The sequence below is a fragment of the Plectropomus leopardus genome, chromosome 9 (genome assembly GCF_026936395.1).
Source record: "Plectropomus leopardus strain MGB_pleo_1.0 chromosome 9, ASM2693639v1, whole genome shotgun sequence".
NCBI classification, from domain to species: Eukaryota; Metazoa; Chordata; class Actinopteri; order Perciformes; family Serranidae; genus Plectropomus; species Plectropomus leopardus.
In genome coordinates this window covers 36,172,443-36,186,624 of record NC_142184.1, presented here as the reverse complement: position 1 = coordinate 36,186,624, position 14,182 = coordinate 36,172,443, and the positions used below count along the sequence as shown (strand labels likewise).

Below are 14,182 nucleotides of genomic sequence, written 5' to 3'. Positions count from 1 at the left end.
AACATTGCACAATGATGTGTTTAACAGCAGTGGAGCTGTATGGCACCGAGGAGGAAGATATATCAGGCTCTAGATACACATGCTATGCTTGTTAGTAGATGCATTCATAGTTGGTTTGGGTCTGCATGTGGGATTTATGGTGGGTCAGAACAGTTGTGACAATGTGTTTTTAAACTATAAGCCATGTTTTTTTTTTGTATTACTGGTATCGTGATTTTTAGTAAGCTTCCTAATGACCCCTTCTACTTTTTCTGTCCTGTCCACAGTGGACTGCTGGGACGGTCAGGATGGTGAACCCATCGTCCACCACGGCTACACTCTAACCTCCAAGATCCTCTTCAAAGACGTCATCGAGACCATCAACAAGTACGCCTTCGTCAAGAATGAGTAAGTTTACACACACACACACACGGGACACCCTCCAAAGGGCCCTGCTTCCGTGCCTCGAAAGTTCAGAGGCCCTACCGTTGATCGCGAGACATGGCCAAAGGAACTCTGGGGTTACAGCGGATGCAGATGCTCAGTCAGACTGGTATCTGGGGAATTTTGAGGTCGATGCCTTGAGCTCTTTGTTCCTCGGGCCATTCCTGAGCAGTTTTTGGGGCATGGCATGGTGCATTGTTCTGCTTGGGGGTTACTGCCATCAGGGAATGCCGGTGCCATGAGGGGGTGCACCTGGTCTGTAATGATGTTTGAGTGGATGAAGCGTGTCAAAAGGCATCCACATAATTGCTAGGACCCCAGGTGTCCCAGCAGAACATCGCATTGTAACGAGACGATTAACTGCCAGTGGTTTTCATGTTTTGATTGGTGTATATCTGATTCACTGACTCACATGCTCACACACTCAGCCAGTCAGAACACTCCAATAGATTGCTTTCGTGTTTTATCGTCTTTCCATTGATGGCAACTAATAAACCGTAAAGCGCGTGTGTGTACCGCTTTAGGAAAGTGGAGAGTAACCGCAGCAGTATACAGACATGCAAAATGTCAGTACACATCACAGTGTTGCATTACACAGGCTGTTGCATTGTAAAACCATGGAGAAAAATGGAGGAAATGAGGCTTGGAATACAATAGCAGGGTTGGTTGAGTTTAATACATTTCAAAGCCTCTTTACGTGTGAAACATTAATGCACTGGGTCTGCTTGTAAAGGCTCTCCCTAAAGGGTTGGTACATATTGGTGTTCAGTCACTGTTTGGTAATGGCATGTGGAGTGATGAGTAAAATGTTTTCATTTGATCATAGACTGTACAATTAATACACATAAGCAGGGACGGGGCTGATCTAATAGTGTATCTGAATGTAGTGTGCTTGTTGGAGGACAGAGATCATTGGCTCTTACAGTGAGAGCTACACGTTTGTGTTTTTGGTCATATCATTTGATCTTATTATTTCAGGGTTTCACACACATTAATTTATTTGTGACAGGCTGCCACAACTAAATCATCCGCTGACAGAAATAGATTTTTGAAGCTGGACTGGTCATTAGGAGTAATATTGGAATTAATAAACTGTTGGGTTATTTATAGCACACTTGGAGCACAGACAGAGCAGCAGAATGTGAAGCATAATTAAAGTGAAACTGAACCATTCATTCTGCTGGATCTAAAAGTTAACTTAAACAGCCGCTCCTCTCATCCGTTGATGTGATCTGAATGCATCGACAGATGCAAGGAAACAATGCAGTGCTTCTCCTGGCGTTAAAACAAGTGTGGTTGGCTCTCATCTGGTGATCCCTTGCGTCGTGTCAGAAGTTATTTGCAAAAGGTTGAGCTGTTTTTTAGGGGGGCAGAGCCACCCTGTAAAGCCACATCTCATTCACAATAAATAGCAGCCTATCATTATCCCATTTTTGAGTCTGTAAGTTTGAATGTTGCTCAACATGTCACTCCAGCATCTCTAAGAGGTGATAAACTTTGTTCAAACCACTCAGTAAGCTCTCATGTGAAAGCTCCACTCCTTATGGTTCCTGACTCATTTAATCATGTTTTTACTTAAATTTGACTCCCGTATGTACAGAGCATACACAGTACTGATCTTACTCACACTTGAGCATATCCAGAGACATACCAACAAAGAGAGAGAGAAAGAGAGAGAGAGGAAAATATACACAGACACTCTCCTTCTCCTCCTCCTCTTCCTCCTCCTCCTCCTCCTCCTCTTCCCCCTCCTCATCCTCATCCTCATCCTCACAGAATCTGCATCACAAGGTGATAATCTCATCGACATGCACAGTCTGGAGGATGCTGGGAAAAACTCTATATTTAGATCACGTCTCCTCGAGTAAAATGAAGGAGAAACACTTGCTCACTTTGTTCACCCTCGCTGTGTGTTTTTGAAAGCCGTAATTGTGGACACTATATTCCACAGATAATTGGCTAAAAGGGAGCAGGGTGAAAGGCTGCATTCAACATCAAAGAGCGATCAGATTTTCCAGGGCGATGTATAAAAGCGGACTCCGCAGAGGGCTGACGGGGACAAAACTGGCACAACACGCTTCTGTCTGACTTAGGGCAGACTGGAGGTGTATTTTTTTTTTTTGTGTGTGTGTGTGTGTGTGTGTGTGTGTGCGTGCGTGCAATTAAAGGGATACTTTGCTGATTTCCAACCATTTGTATGATTAGAATGTGGGTTGTTGATATGTAAATGAACTGTGGGAACCTTCCCTCCCTCTTACCAGTGCCCAAATCTTGCTGCTCATCTCTCAGCTTAAGGCGTCATCTGGCGAATGTTTTCTTGCGCCATAGCTGATGCTCGAGCTACAGATTGTAGTTCTGTATTTTCTTATGGCTGCCACCACAAACACAAAGTGTATGGAGGCAGACAGAGAGAGAGAAGGAGCTTTCTCTTAAACCTGAGCACATTGGCTTGAATTCTTTCAGAAAACATGGAGAGTAGGTAGCTGTGGCTCAAGAGGTAGAGCAGGTGATCTACTGATCAAAGGGTCAGCGGTTCAGTCTCAGGCTCCTCCAGTCAACATGTTGAAGTATCCTTGTACAAGATGCTGAACCCCAAATCAACTATTTTCTTACCAAGTTGCAATTGCCTTTTTCCCATGTTTTTAAAAGAAATCGCACCAATTTGCTCCGGGTTCAAAGGTTGAAATACTTGTGAAAGGTGTCTGAAAGCAGCACAAGGAGAGTGATGTTACTTCAGGTTCCAAAGGGTTAAACATCAACCAAACTCAGATCAAACTGTAAAACTAGGCAGAGCTGATCAAATATAAACCAACGTTATTGCCTCTTTCTTACCTAAAAGGGTTAGGGTTTGGGGTGGTGTAAGGATAAACCCCTACAGGGTTCGTACAGTCATGCAAACCTGGAAAAGTCATGGAATTTTCAAATTGCAATTCCCAGGCCTTGAAAAGTTTTGAAAAACTAAATATACCGTAAAAGTTAAAATTCTGTTTCACAAATCTGTATAATAACACATGATGTGTTCAAGGACCATCAGATATTTGAAAATCCAATGATAATTTCTGTTTGACAGTTTTTGGCTGTGGTAAAATGGGTTATTTTTGGTGCCACCCACAGGTGGTATTTATATAAAATGTTATATAAAATATTAAATATTCCTGGGAGCATAATCTATGTTATTTTTTTTTAATACCAAAATTTAAATACATGCTAGACAAAAAAAAAAAAATCTTTAAAAATCTTCAATTCTTTAAAATTCTGCAGTAAAATAAACACAAAACACAGCCATTTAAAGTTGTATGCCCCTCCCCGAAAGCCAAAACGAAAAACAAAGGTCCCTCCCCAGTGCTTAAAAAATTATTTGACATGCCTGCCATTCTTCTTTTTTCACCACCCCCACCTCTCTCCTAAATACCAAACAGTCCCTAAGTTGTATTTAAATATTCAATTCTAATCCTGTTCTGAATGAATTCTTTTTTAAATTATTTATATTTAAAAAAAATCTATTATATGGTAATAAAAAAGAACCAATAAGGAGCATCGGTGGTTGATGATGAATGATTCAGAAAATCTATGATCTTGAAAATTGGTCTCAAAGTCCTGGAAAAGTCCTGAAGATGTATTGGTAAAAATGTGTTTGAACCCTGAGCCTAACCCTTCAGCCCTCTGACTCCAGTCTGTTGTGTGATTCTTCCTTAGATACCCGGTCATCCTCTCCATAGAGAACCACTGCAGTGTTCTTCAGCAAAAGAAGATGGCCCAGTACCTGACTGAGATCCTGGGGGACAAACTGGACCTATCCAACATCAAAGCTGATGAGTCTGGACGGCTGCCGTCACCAGAAATACTCAAGGGCAAGATCCTTGTCAAGGTAAAGTCAGAGCCTGCCTTGGAAGTTTAAAAAAGTGACGGGCTGTCCTCGGCGAGGGGAGTCGGTCCTCAGGCGATTATTTCAACTCACCGTGTTATTATGAGCAGTTTGAAGCTCACAGAGCAGACTTCAAAGGTTGCTGATGGTGCTGATTGAAGTGATGTGATTAGAGAAATGTGAAATGTTTGGGAGAGGAGAATGAAAAATACAACCTGACTGAAGGCAGAGATATAAGCTGAAGATGTTTATGGACTGTGTGTAGTGACTGCAGGCTGCCTCGTTGCCCTGTGTTGTTATCCAAAAACAATATGCTGAGTCCGGCTGACCACAGAGAATGATGATGGCTGCAGGTCACAAGCAGGTTTTTGATCACAGGCATCACTTTACAGCTGAGAGGAGCTCTAAGGGGATAAAAATGTTGCTGCGCTCGTGTCACCCTCAGGTGATACGGCACATTTACATTAAACTTTGGGAGCTGGGGCAGGTACTCAGGAACCTGGACATTAGGATCAAATTTATTTATATAGCACTTTAATTAACAAGGTTGCAAAGTGATTTTCAGAAAAGCAACAGATAAAAAAGCCAACAATAAAACAACAATAAAATAAAATCCAAATAACACAGTGATCATATATAAATACTGGGGAATTATTATTATTTTTTATAAAAGAGTAGTGTACAATGGCCGCAGAGGGATGGTAAAACTTAGCAATAGCAGCATACTAGATATTCATAAATGCGTTCCTATAAAAGACTTAAAAAGGGATTCAAAAGACACTAATGATGTAGCGAGTCTGATCTCAATGCGTTAAGTGTTTCACAGTTTTGGGGCGCTGACAGCAAAGGCATGGTCACCAGTAGTCCACCAGGATGCATGTGTTCTTTGTTTTTTTTTTTTTAAATCTGTCAACATTTTAATGATTTTCCCCTATTGTTCCACTCATACACATACATACTTCTGGTCCACCTTTGGTCCACATTTAAGTTTTCTAGCTGCTGACTCTGGCTCTCTCTGATGGCTTCCTCTCCATGAATATAAATGAGGGCCTGGACATTTTTTCTTCGTCTTTTTTCACCAGATGCGGTAAAAAGATGTTTTTTGAACCTTTTGTACCAGTAATCAAACACATTTTTTGGAGAAGCACAAATAATGTGATGGAAACCGATATAAATTTTACCTGAAGCTTCTTGTTGGAGGGAAAAAAAATCATGATTGACATGTCTGTGTGTCAGTCATTGTTTCTTTAAATCAATTCATGCTATTATCGATGGCCACAAGATAAAAATCCCCACTGTTTGCAACACAGTCTGTAATTTCTCTGACTCGTTGTTTCATTTACATCACATTATTGAAATGTAATGGCTATATTGTGATTCAAAATCTTACATATTATACAGCAAAATGAAGCACAGAATGTCTAGTTTTCAGCTGTTACCCTCTATTTAAAACACAAGTCTAATAAGTAAACACACACACACACACGATCTGAGTCATTTAAGTATCTCATCTATAATATTGAGTAGTTTGGGGTGTTTATGGGCTCCAGCTCTGATCAGCAGTGATGGAAACACAACACTATGGTTGGAAGCGCTAATTTTGCCCATTTTACGGCATGATCCAATGTGCCACCATACAATACTGTCCATCTCTGCCCAAGAAGTGCTCAAACATTGCTCCAAATTAATTAAGTTTGTAAGAGAAACTGAATTTATTTATTTTTCTTTATCTAACTTTATTTAACCAGTTTGTTCCACTTGAGATCAAAAATCTCTTTTTCAAAGGAGACCTGTCGGACAAAGACACAAAGGGAGACAAAATGTAATTCACAAACACTAAAATTAGCATAAAAAGAGAATTTTCTATGAGTCAAAAGAGAACATTCTGGGAGTCATTTGTACAACCAAGCAGGCTAAAAACATCCACCTCCTATAGAATCTGCTTCTAAGTCTTTCATTTTAGATTTAAAAACATTTAGGGACATCAGCTCTTTGAGTTTGAAGTCATTCTGCCGCAAATTCCAGGTGAAGAATACCCAAAAGCTCTTTTCCCAATTTCTGTCTGAGCGTTTGGGACAGAGAGCATAAAGAGGTCCTGAGAACACAGTGAGTACTGTCAGGTACTTTTCTGCGTGATGGAAATGCAGAGGTAGTGTATGAGCAGACCAAGAACTGCCGTCTATATAAAGGTGTACCAATGGAAGAGCCGACAGGTCACCAGAGCAGGCCGTGCTACCCTAGAGTACAGCTCACAACGATGAGTCAGAGCTTTACAGTTTGTAATGAACCTGAGGGAGGCATGGGGAGCTGTATCAACCATATGGAGACACAGAGCAGAGGCGTGCACATACAAAAGATCACCAGAGTCCAGCACAGTTAAAAAAAGTTGCAGCAACAAGATACTTTTTTTACATTGAAAGAAAAACACAATTTGTTTTGAAAATACAAACTCAGTTTTAGCCTCAGCTTGAATATCTAATGGATTCAAAAAAGAAGCAAGTACAGTTGCATTTTCACTTTCATCACTTATTTCAACCATTGTCTATATTTCGCAGTTTTTCCCGCATTTAAAAAACTTAAATGTACGTGCTAATCTTAGTGGAAAAATTGTGTTCTATTACGCAAATAACAAAACACTACAATTGAAGATCAATCCAAGCTAAGGCAGCACAGGACAGTTTTCCAAAGACTGTAACTGATGACAAAAACTATATTAAAGATTTTCATGGTTATATAAAACTATATAGAAGAAGCCCCAACATTGTAATCCCCCACCACTGAAATGAGAACACTTGCTGTCAGTGTAGCTGTGTGGTCATAAACAGCATTGCATCGTTTCCTTTCATTTCCCACTATAAGTACCTAAAAATTCAGCTAGTAGTCTCTTGTGGTCATTGTGATGTAAACCATCTGTCCAGCGTAGCACTGTGGCACAGTTTTGTCTCAAAGTTTGTCTCACACACAGCTTTAACCAACACGGGCATGTTAGCAGGGAGGGGACAGTGTAGAGGTTAATGAGGCTTTATTGATGCCAGATGCTTTCACTACAGAGAAGGCACCTCGCCAATACCTGGCACGGTAAGGACTGCTCTGCCAGCAGTTCACCAGCGCTCCACCTGTGTGTGCACTGGGGGAATCTCCACCCAACACTTTGCACTTAGATTCATCACGTCTTACCCAGCGGTAACCGATAGTTAAATCATGTCTTATGTTTTGTTGTTGTTTTTGCTCATTATCTGTTGTCTCATTTGCAACATTAGTTTAAATTTTTTCCCTCACTGGATAAAAAAGCTGAAACACCAAATTGAACAATTTGTCCTCTTGGCTCAGAAAAAAAAAAAATATATAATGGTAAAAATTGTGTCCAGGACTGTTAGTTGTGTGTCAGGGGAGTGTGTGTAGATGTGTGTGTAGGTGCAGCAGTAACTCTGTCCACAGTTTTGGCAGGGAGCGGAGGAGATCGATAAACACACAGACAGACAGACAGAGAGAACACATCACTTTGTTCAGTTCCTGCAGGCTTTCTGTGGTTGTGAACTTTGGACTTTCTCTTAGAGAGTTAGAGAGGGAGAGAGAGAGAGAAGCGACGACTGATTCTCTGCACCTCTCTCTCTCACTTTGACAGAGAACTGTCGATAAGTTCAAAAAGTGTTTAGCACTTTGAAAATGACATGTGAGTACTCCAGCTAAGACACTTGTGCCAAAAAATGGCAAATGTTGGAGCTGCAAATTCTAAGCACTTTCCTTAACTGATTAATCTGTAAAACTAATGATCAATTAATCGATTGTTATTTAAAAAAAAAAAGTAAAAACTTTAATTATTTCAAGGAATACCAAATGTTTTTTATCCTTAGTCAAAGCTCATAGCAACATATTGAATATATTTTGACAGCATTTCATGGCGAATCATTAATCGATTTAATTTCACGTTCTATTAAATTCTTAACAACTGATTAATCGATTATCTATTAATTGTTATCATCCCTAAAGAAAATGTATATCAGACAATCAGACATTTAGCCCCACTATGTATCTATAATGTAATGAGCCCTTGTTTCATAAGCTCATTTTCCTGCAGCTACAACAATTTGAGTGTCAGAATACCAGTCGAATCAGGAGGGCTGTTTTCCAGTTTTTGAAAGTGGAAAGCAAACAAAACTGCTACCGTGTAGTGATGTGCAGCTGTCCCTCTGCCCTGCAGCTGACAGCCTGTGCAGCCTCACTGTGGACTCCAGGGTCAGACAGGAACAGCCTTATAGTGCTGCTGCAGGCTGTAGGCCACCACTGACCACAGGACAAACTGCCTGCCTGTTAATAATCCACGGCTCGGGCAGTGAGTGGGCCTATGTGTTACCAAAATATCGACTGCTGAACCTGTAAATGGACGAGGCTCACACATGGCTTTATGAGCTCCTAAATCCTCTGCAGGGATTTGCCACTCTGCTCTGCAGTAGGTTCTGGTGGACCAGTATCTTTCCATGCACTGTTTATTGGCGCTATGGTTAAAGCTCCATTAGGCCATTTAATTGCACTACTGTCCTTGTCCCAGTATTCCAGCACTGGGAGAAACTCCATTTATTGATGAAATAGGTCCGACTCCTCCACGGCTAGGATATAGACCATATCATAATCATAACTGTTTATTTACAATAACTTTGTAGTAGTATCAAACAGTGCTGAGCAAACTCTGCCTTCATTGATTAGTTTTAAGCCACATAAAACATCAATATCAGTTTTATTGTACGCTATATTCAGAATATTTTCACTGCTGTACCTTGCTGTCATACAGCCCTTAGCAATAGGGATTTGAGGCCATTATATCAAAAACACCAAACATTTTACTCCACTGAACAGTGATGATATTTATTGATTTTTTTTTAGGTGGCTAAAGTATGTTTTGCTGTGGCGCTGTGTACAGCAAAACATATTGCTGTGGACAGCGCCACAGTTTGACTGATTTATTTAAAACAAATGTAAAAGACTACCTTTTTAAGTTTTATGTCCCTTACCTAGGGCAGAATTAAAAACCCCTGACCCCTTTTGCAGCAACCTCTTCGCCCCTCCCAAGTAACGAACAGTCCCTATCTCTATCCATGAAGGGAGGCCAGCGCAACGACTAACAGCACGCACAGAACACCAAGTCCAGTTTAAGTCTGACAGAATAGCTTGACTTCAGTCGCATTATCTGGGTGGGTTAGTCTGTTTTGACAAATTCGATTTTAGTTGGACTAACATTAATGTATTCTATAAGTCCAGTTTTATATGGACCAACACAATAATTCAGCTTTTTCTAACTTAATGTAAATGTACTGAACATCAAGCGTGGCATTATAAGAAGGGGACTCAGCAGTTGTTAACAGTCATTCTGTTGAAAACATTTTTGTTATAAATATATGAAATACTCTGATATGCTGTCAACAGGATACAGGATACAGATATAGTTTGACAATGTGCGCACAACCAGTCATATCACAGAAACATCCAATCACAGCAATCCTTCAGAGATACACAGCTCACTCATTAAAATAGGCAGAGTCGGGTTTGGAGCTGCACACACCAAATGCCGATGTTACACTATCAAAAGTCAGAAAGATGAGACAGAAACTCCCTCCTTCGGAGCACACAGAGCAGCAGCTCAGCGGTCGAGCAGAATAATGGTTAAAGTTTAAATGTTGCACAAATTACAGACTGACACAGTAGTATTGGTCACACAGAAACATCTAGCTAATGTTTAGCCAGAGAATCTCTGCAATTATGTTCATATAACACGCAAATGTGTCCCAGATCCAATATTGTTTGTACATACACTACCGTTCAAAAGTTTGGGGTCACCTGGACAATTTTGTGTTTTCCATGAAAAGTCACTTTTATTTACCACCATGAGTTGTAAAATGAATAGAAAATATAGTCAAGACATTGACAAGGTTAGAAATAATGATTTGTATTTGAAATATTAATTTTTTCCTTCAAACTTTGCTTTCGTCAAAGAATCCTCCATTTGCAGCAATTACAGCATTGCAGACCTTTGGCATTCTAGTTGTTAATTTGTTGAGGTAATCTGGAGAAATTTCACCCCATGCTTCTAGAAGCCCCTCCCACAAGTTGGATTGGCTGGATGGGCACTTCTTGCGTACCATACAGTCAAGCTGCTCCCACAACAGCTCAATGGGGTTTAGATCAGGTGACTGCACTGGCCTCTCCATTACAGATCGAATACCAGCTGCCTGTTTCTTCTCTAAATAGTTCTTGCACAATTTGGAGGTGCGCTTTGGGTCATTGTCCTGTTGTAGGATGAAATTGGCTCCAATCAAGCACTGTCCATAGGGTATGGCATGGCGTTGCAAAATGCTGTGATAGCCTTCCTTATTCAAAATCCCTTTTACCCTGAACAAATCTCCCACCTTACCAGCACCAAAGTAACCCCAGACCATCACGTTACCCCCACCATGCTTGACAGATGGCGTCAGGCACTCTTCCAGCATCTTTTCAGTTGTTCTGCGTCTCACAAATGTTCTTCTGTGTGATCCAAACACCTCAAACTTCGATTCGTCCGTCCATAACATTTTTTTCCAATCTTCCTCTGTCCAATGTCTGTGTTCTTTGCCCATATTAATCTTTTTTCTTTTATTGGCCAGTCTCAGATATGGCTTTTCTTGCCACTCTGCCCTGAAGGCCAGCATCCCGGAGTCGCCTCTTCACTGTAGATGTTGACACTGGCGCTTATGGTACTATTTAATGAAGCTGCCAGTTGAGGACCTGTGAGGCGTCTATTTCTCAAACTAGAGACTCTAATGTACTTATCTTCTTGCTCAGTTGTGCAGCGGGGCCTCCCACTTCTCTTTCTACTCTGGTTAGAGCCTGTTTGTGATGTTCTCTGAAGGGAGTAGTACACACCGTTGTAGGAAATCTTCAGTTTCTTGGCAATTTCTCGCATGGAATAGCCTTCATTTCTAAGAACAAGAATAGACTGTCGAGTTTCACATGAAAGTTCTCTTTCTCTGGCCATTTTGAGCGTTTAATCGACCCCACAAATGTGATGCTCCAGATACTCAACCTGCTCAAAGGAAGGTCAGTTTTATAGCTTCTCTAACCAGCTAAACTGTTTTCAGCTGTGCTAACGTGATTGCAGAAGGGTTTTCTAATCATCCATTAGCCTTCTGACACAATGAGCAAACACATTGTACCATTAGAACACTGGAGTGATAGTTGCTGGAAATGGGCCTCGATACACCCATGTAGATATTGCACCAAAACCAGACATTTGCAGCTAGAATAGTCATTTACCACATTAGCAATGTATAGAGTGTATTTCTGATTAGTTTAAAGTTATCTTCATTGAAAAAAACAGTGCTTTTCTTTCAAAAATAAGGAAATTTCTAAGTGACCCCAAACTTTTGAACGGTAGTGTAGATCTGGGGTGGTATTCACAAACATTCTGAAAATACTCTAAGGGAGGTCCTGACTGAGCCTTAACATTTCTAGCAAGGAATCCTGGCTTAGGAGTGATTTAGGAGAATTCTCAGAGCTACTCAGGGTGAGGAGGGGACAGAAACTTTAATTTTAGTGAGGAGGTGTGGTTGACCCTGCTGCTAGGTATGAAACATCCTTTAACAGATGTGATTTGTTGTCACAAACACACCCTTTTGTGAGCCTGCAAAATATGGACAGCCAGTGGAAATGAAATGAACTGTGTCACAACATGAGGCTGTGAAAGCGTGGTTTGTGTGATCACTCTGCTGATAGTAGATATTTTAGTGTTGTTAAGTCTGGTGTTATATCGCTATTGTGTTAGGCAGGAAATGTCAGCAGTAAGATTGACCACAAACATTGTGCCTGGTCCATCTAATCTGTAGTATTTCATTAACTCTCTGCCACCTAATGTTTGAAGACCGCTTCATCTTTCCACCATTTTCTCCTCTGCTTGATAAAACCCTTTAGCCTCTTAAAAGTCCTCCTCCCTACTGCTTACAGTTTTTACCTTAGGAACTCTCTCAAGGGTTAAGATACGTTTTGAATAACTTTTATCTTTACTAGGACCTAGCTTTAAGGGGAAATTCTTAGAAAGTGTCACATTTCTGAGACTTTTCTTTGGATTTCATCACAAGGAGCAACTCTTTGCAATGGGAGGCTTTGTGAATACAGCCTCTATTTTTTCATAGTGTGGACACAAAAATCTAATTTTTTCCCTAATCACATCTGGATCACTCTTCGTATGTGTGGTCTGCAGTGGGAACAGTTATATTGGAATTGGCGTGTGTTCTTCTGCTCAGGTGGAAGTCGCTCACCAAACTGTCAGGGTGGTCTTTTGAAACCAGGTCCTCAGGGACAGCCTCAAGCTTTGGAGCCAATTTTATATGGTTGAATTACAGTTTTGTGAAGAGACAATAGAACTTCACAATCACAGCCCCCAAAAATCCGATCTTGGAAAATAACAGAGCATTAATAGAGTGGAATTAGTTACATAGTCTGGCCATTAAGACCACCATGAACAGATGGAAATAGCCACAGACTCGACAAAGACAAGTTCATCACCTGAAACATCAGCATCCATGAAAGCAAACTGAATGTACACCTTCTGTCTCATACACCAGCAAATAGACCCATCCTCTGAAACGTTCAGGGAGGAAAAGTGTATGACACAGTTTTGAACAACATACAGTCTGTCTGGCTGTGAATATTTCTGATTTTAGAAAATTAGTACACATTTGAACCAGGTTGAATATTTGTATGTACCGTATAACTTCAATTAACAGCCCGGCTGTTACTTTCTTAAACCACTGAACTCATCAGGCTTTTATTTGGGACAGGTGTCTTTATGGGACAGGCTTTTAATTCTTTTCACAAAAACTGTTGCTCAGCAAAGATGGAAGTACAATAATGATTTATTTTAACCTCTTTTTTGTGTCTCTGTTGCGTACTTTGCCGGTATTACTTCTTCTTTGGTGTTCACGGTTTCAGGAAAATGAACTGACTGATTGAACTGTAGAGAGTCTTACCAAGCTAATAATGTGTGTTGCATGTCCATATTGACAAATATTTAAGCTTTTATATTTGCATTTAAGCAGCTAATGTTGTCTCCAGCAGGTAGCCAACAACCTGGTTTTATACATTCAAAGAACTTCTATAAAAAAGGAACAGGCTGGCCTTTATTTGTCAAAATGTGTCGCCACGCCGGGCCAGTAAAAGGGACTGGGTGTTTCATTGGGACAGGCTTATATTTAAAGCTTTATGGTAATATATCTATTTTAATAGATTATGTGTTTGCAATGTGCAGTTTCTGGTTAATCTTTACATTCTGCAACCTCAACTGTCTAATTTGGTGTGGGGAAAATTTCAAGCTTAATAGAAACATTAACTTTTTATGATGTCATATAGATCAGTCAAAAAAGACTTTTGTGCCATGTCATCCAGCCCCAATGTGAACATTTGGAGCACATTTTGATACTTTGTGGGCCTGAAAAGCAAAACGAAGTTGATGTTGTCTGCCTCCTTCAGATTTTTTGTTTTTCTTGCTGTAGTCTGTTCAGGACCGTTGTTCCTGCGTTGACAAACTTCAAATACTACTTCATTTTCTTGGAGTACATTTTGCCTTGAATACATATAGTGCAGTAGAGAGATGGCTGAGGGCAGTGTTTTACAGGTCGTTTCTGAAGCCCTCTTAATACCAGGAATGACGTATCTAACCTCATTCTTTAATTAATTAAATATTGCAGCTGTGATTGTGAAGCTCTACTGACTCGTTCTTTTGTCCACCAGGGGAAGAAACTGCCTCCCAACATCGATGAGAACGCAGAGGAGGGAGACGTGTCAGACGAGGACAGCGCTGATGAGATGGAGGACGACTGTAAACTGATGAATGGAGATGTATGTACCTCGTTTTCTTTTTTCCCAATA

At 40.5% G+C, this 14,182-nt stretch overlaps 1 protein-coding gene across 1 annotated transcript in view; it reads left to right on the top strand.

Moving 5' to 3' along the window:
• Positions 1-14,182, top strand: part of plch2a (phospholipase C, eta 2a) — a 97,387-nt gene that overhangs the window by 49,532 nt on the left and 33,673 nt on the right. The window contains exons 8-10 of the mRNA XM_088082664.1: positions 267-387; positions 4,120-4,291; positions 14,045-14,152. Of these exons, the coding sequence (XP_087938790.1) occupies positions 267-387; positions 4,120-4,291; positions 14,045-14,152 (401 nt within the window). The remainder of the gene's footprint in view (positions 1-266; positions 388-4,119; positions 4,292-14,044; positions 14,153-14,182) is intronic.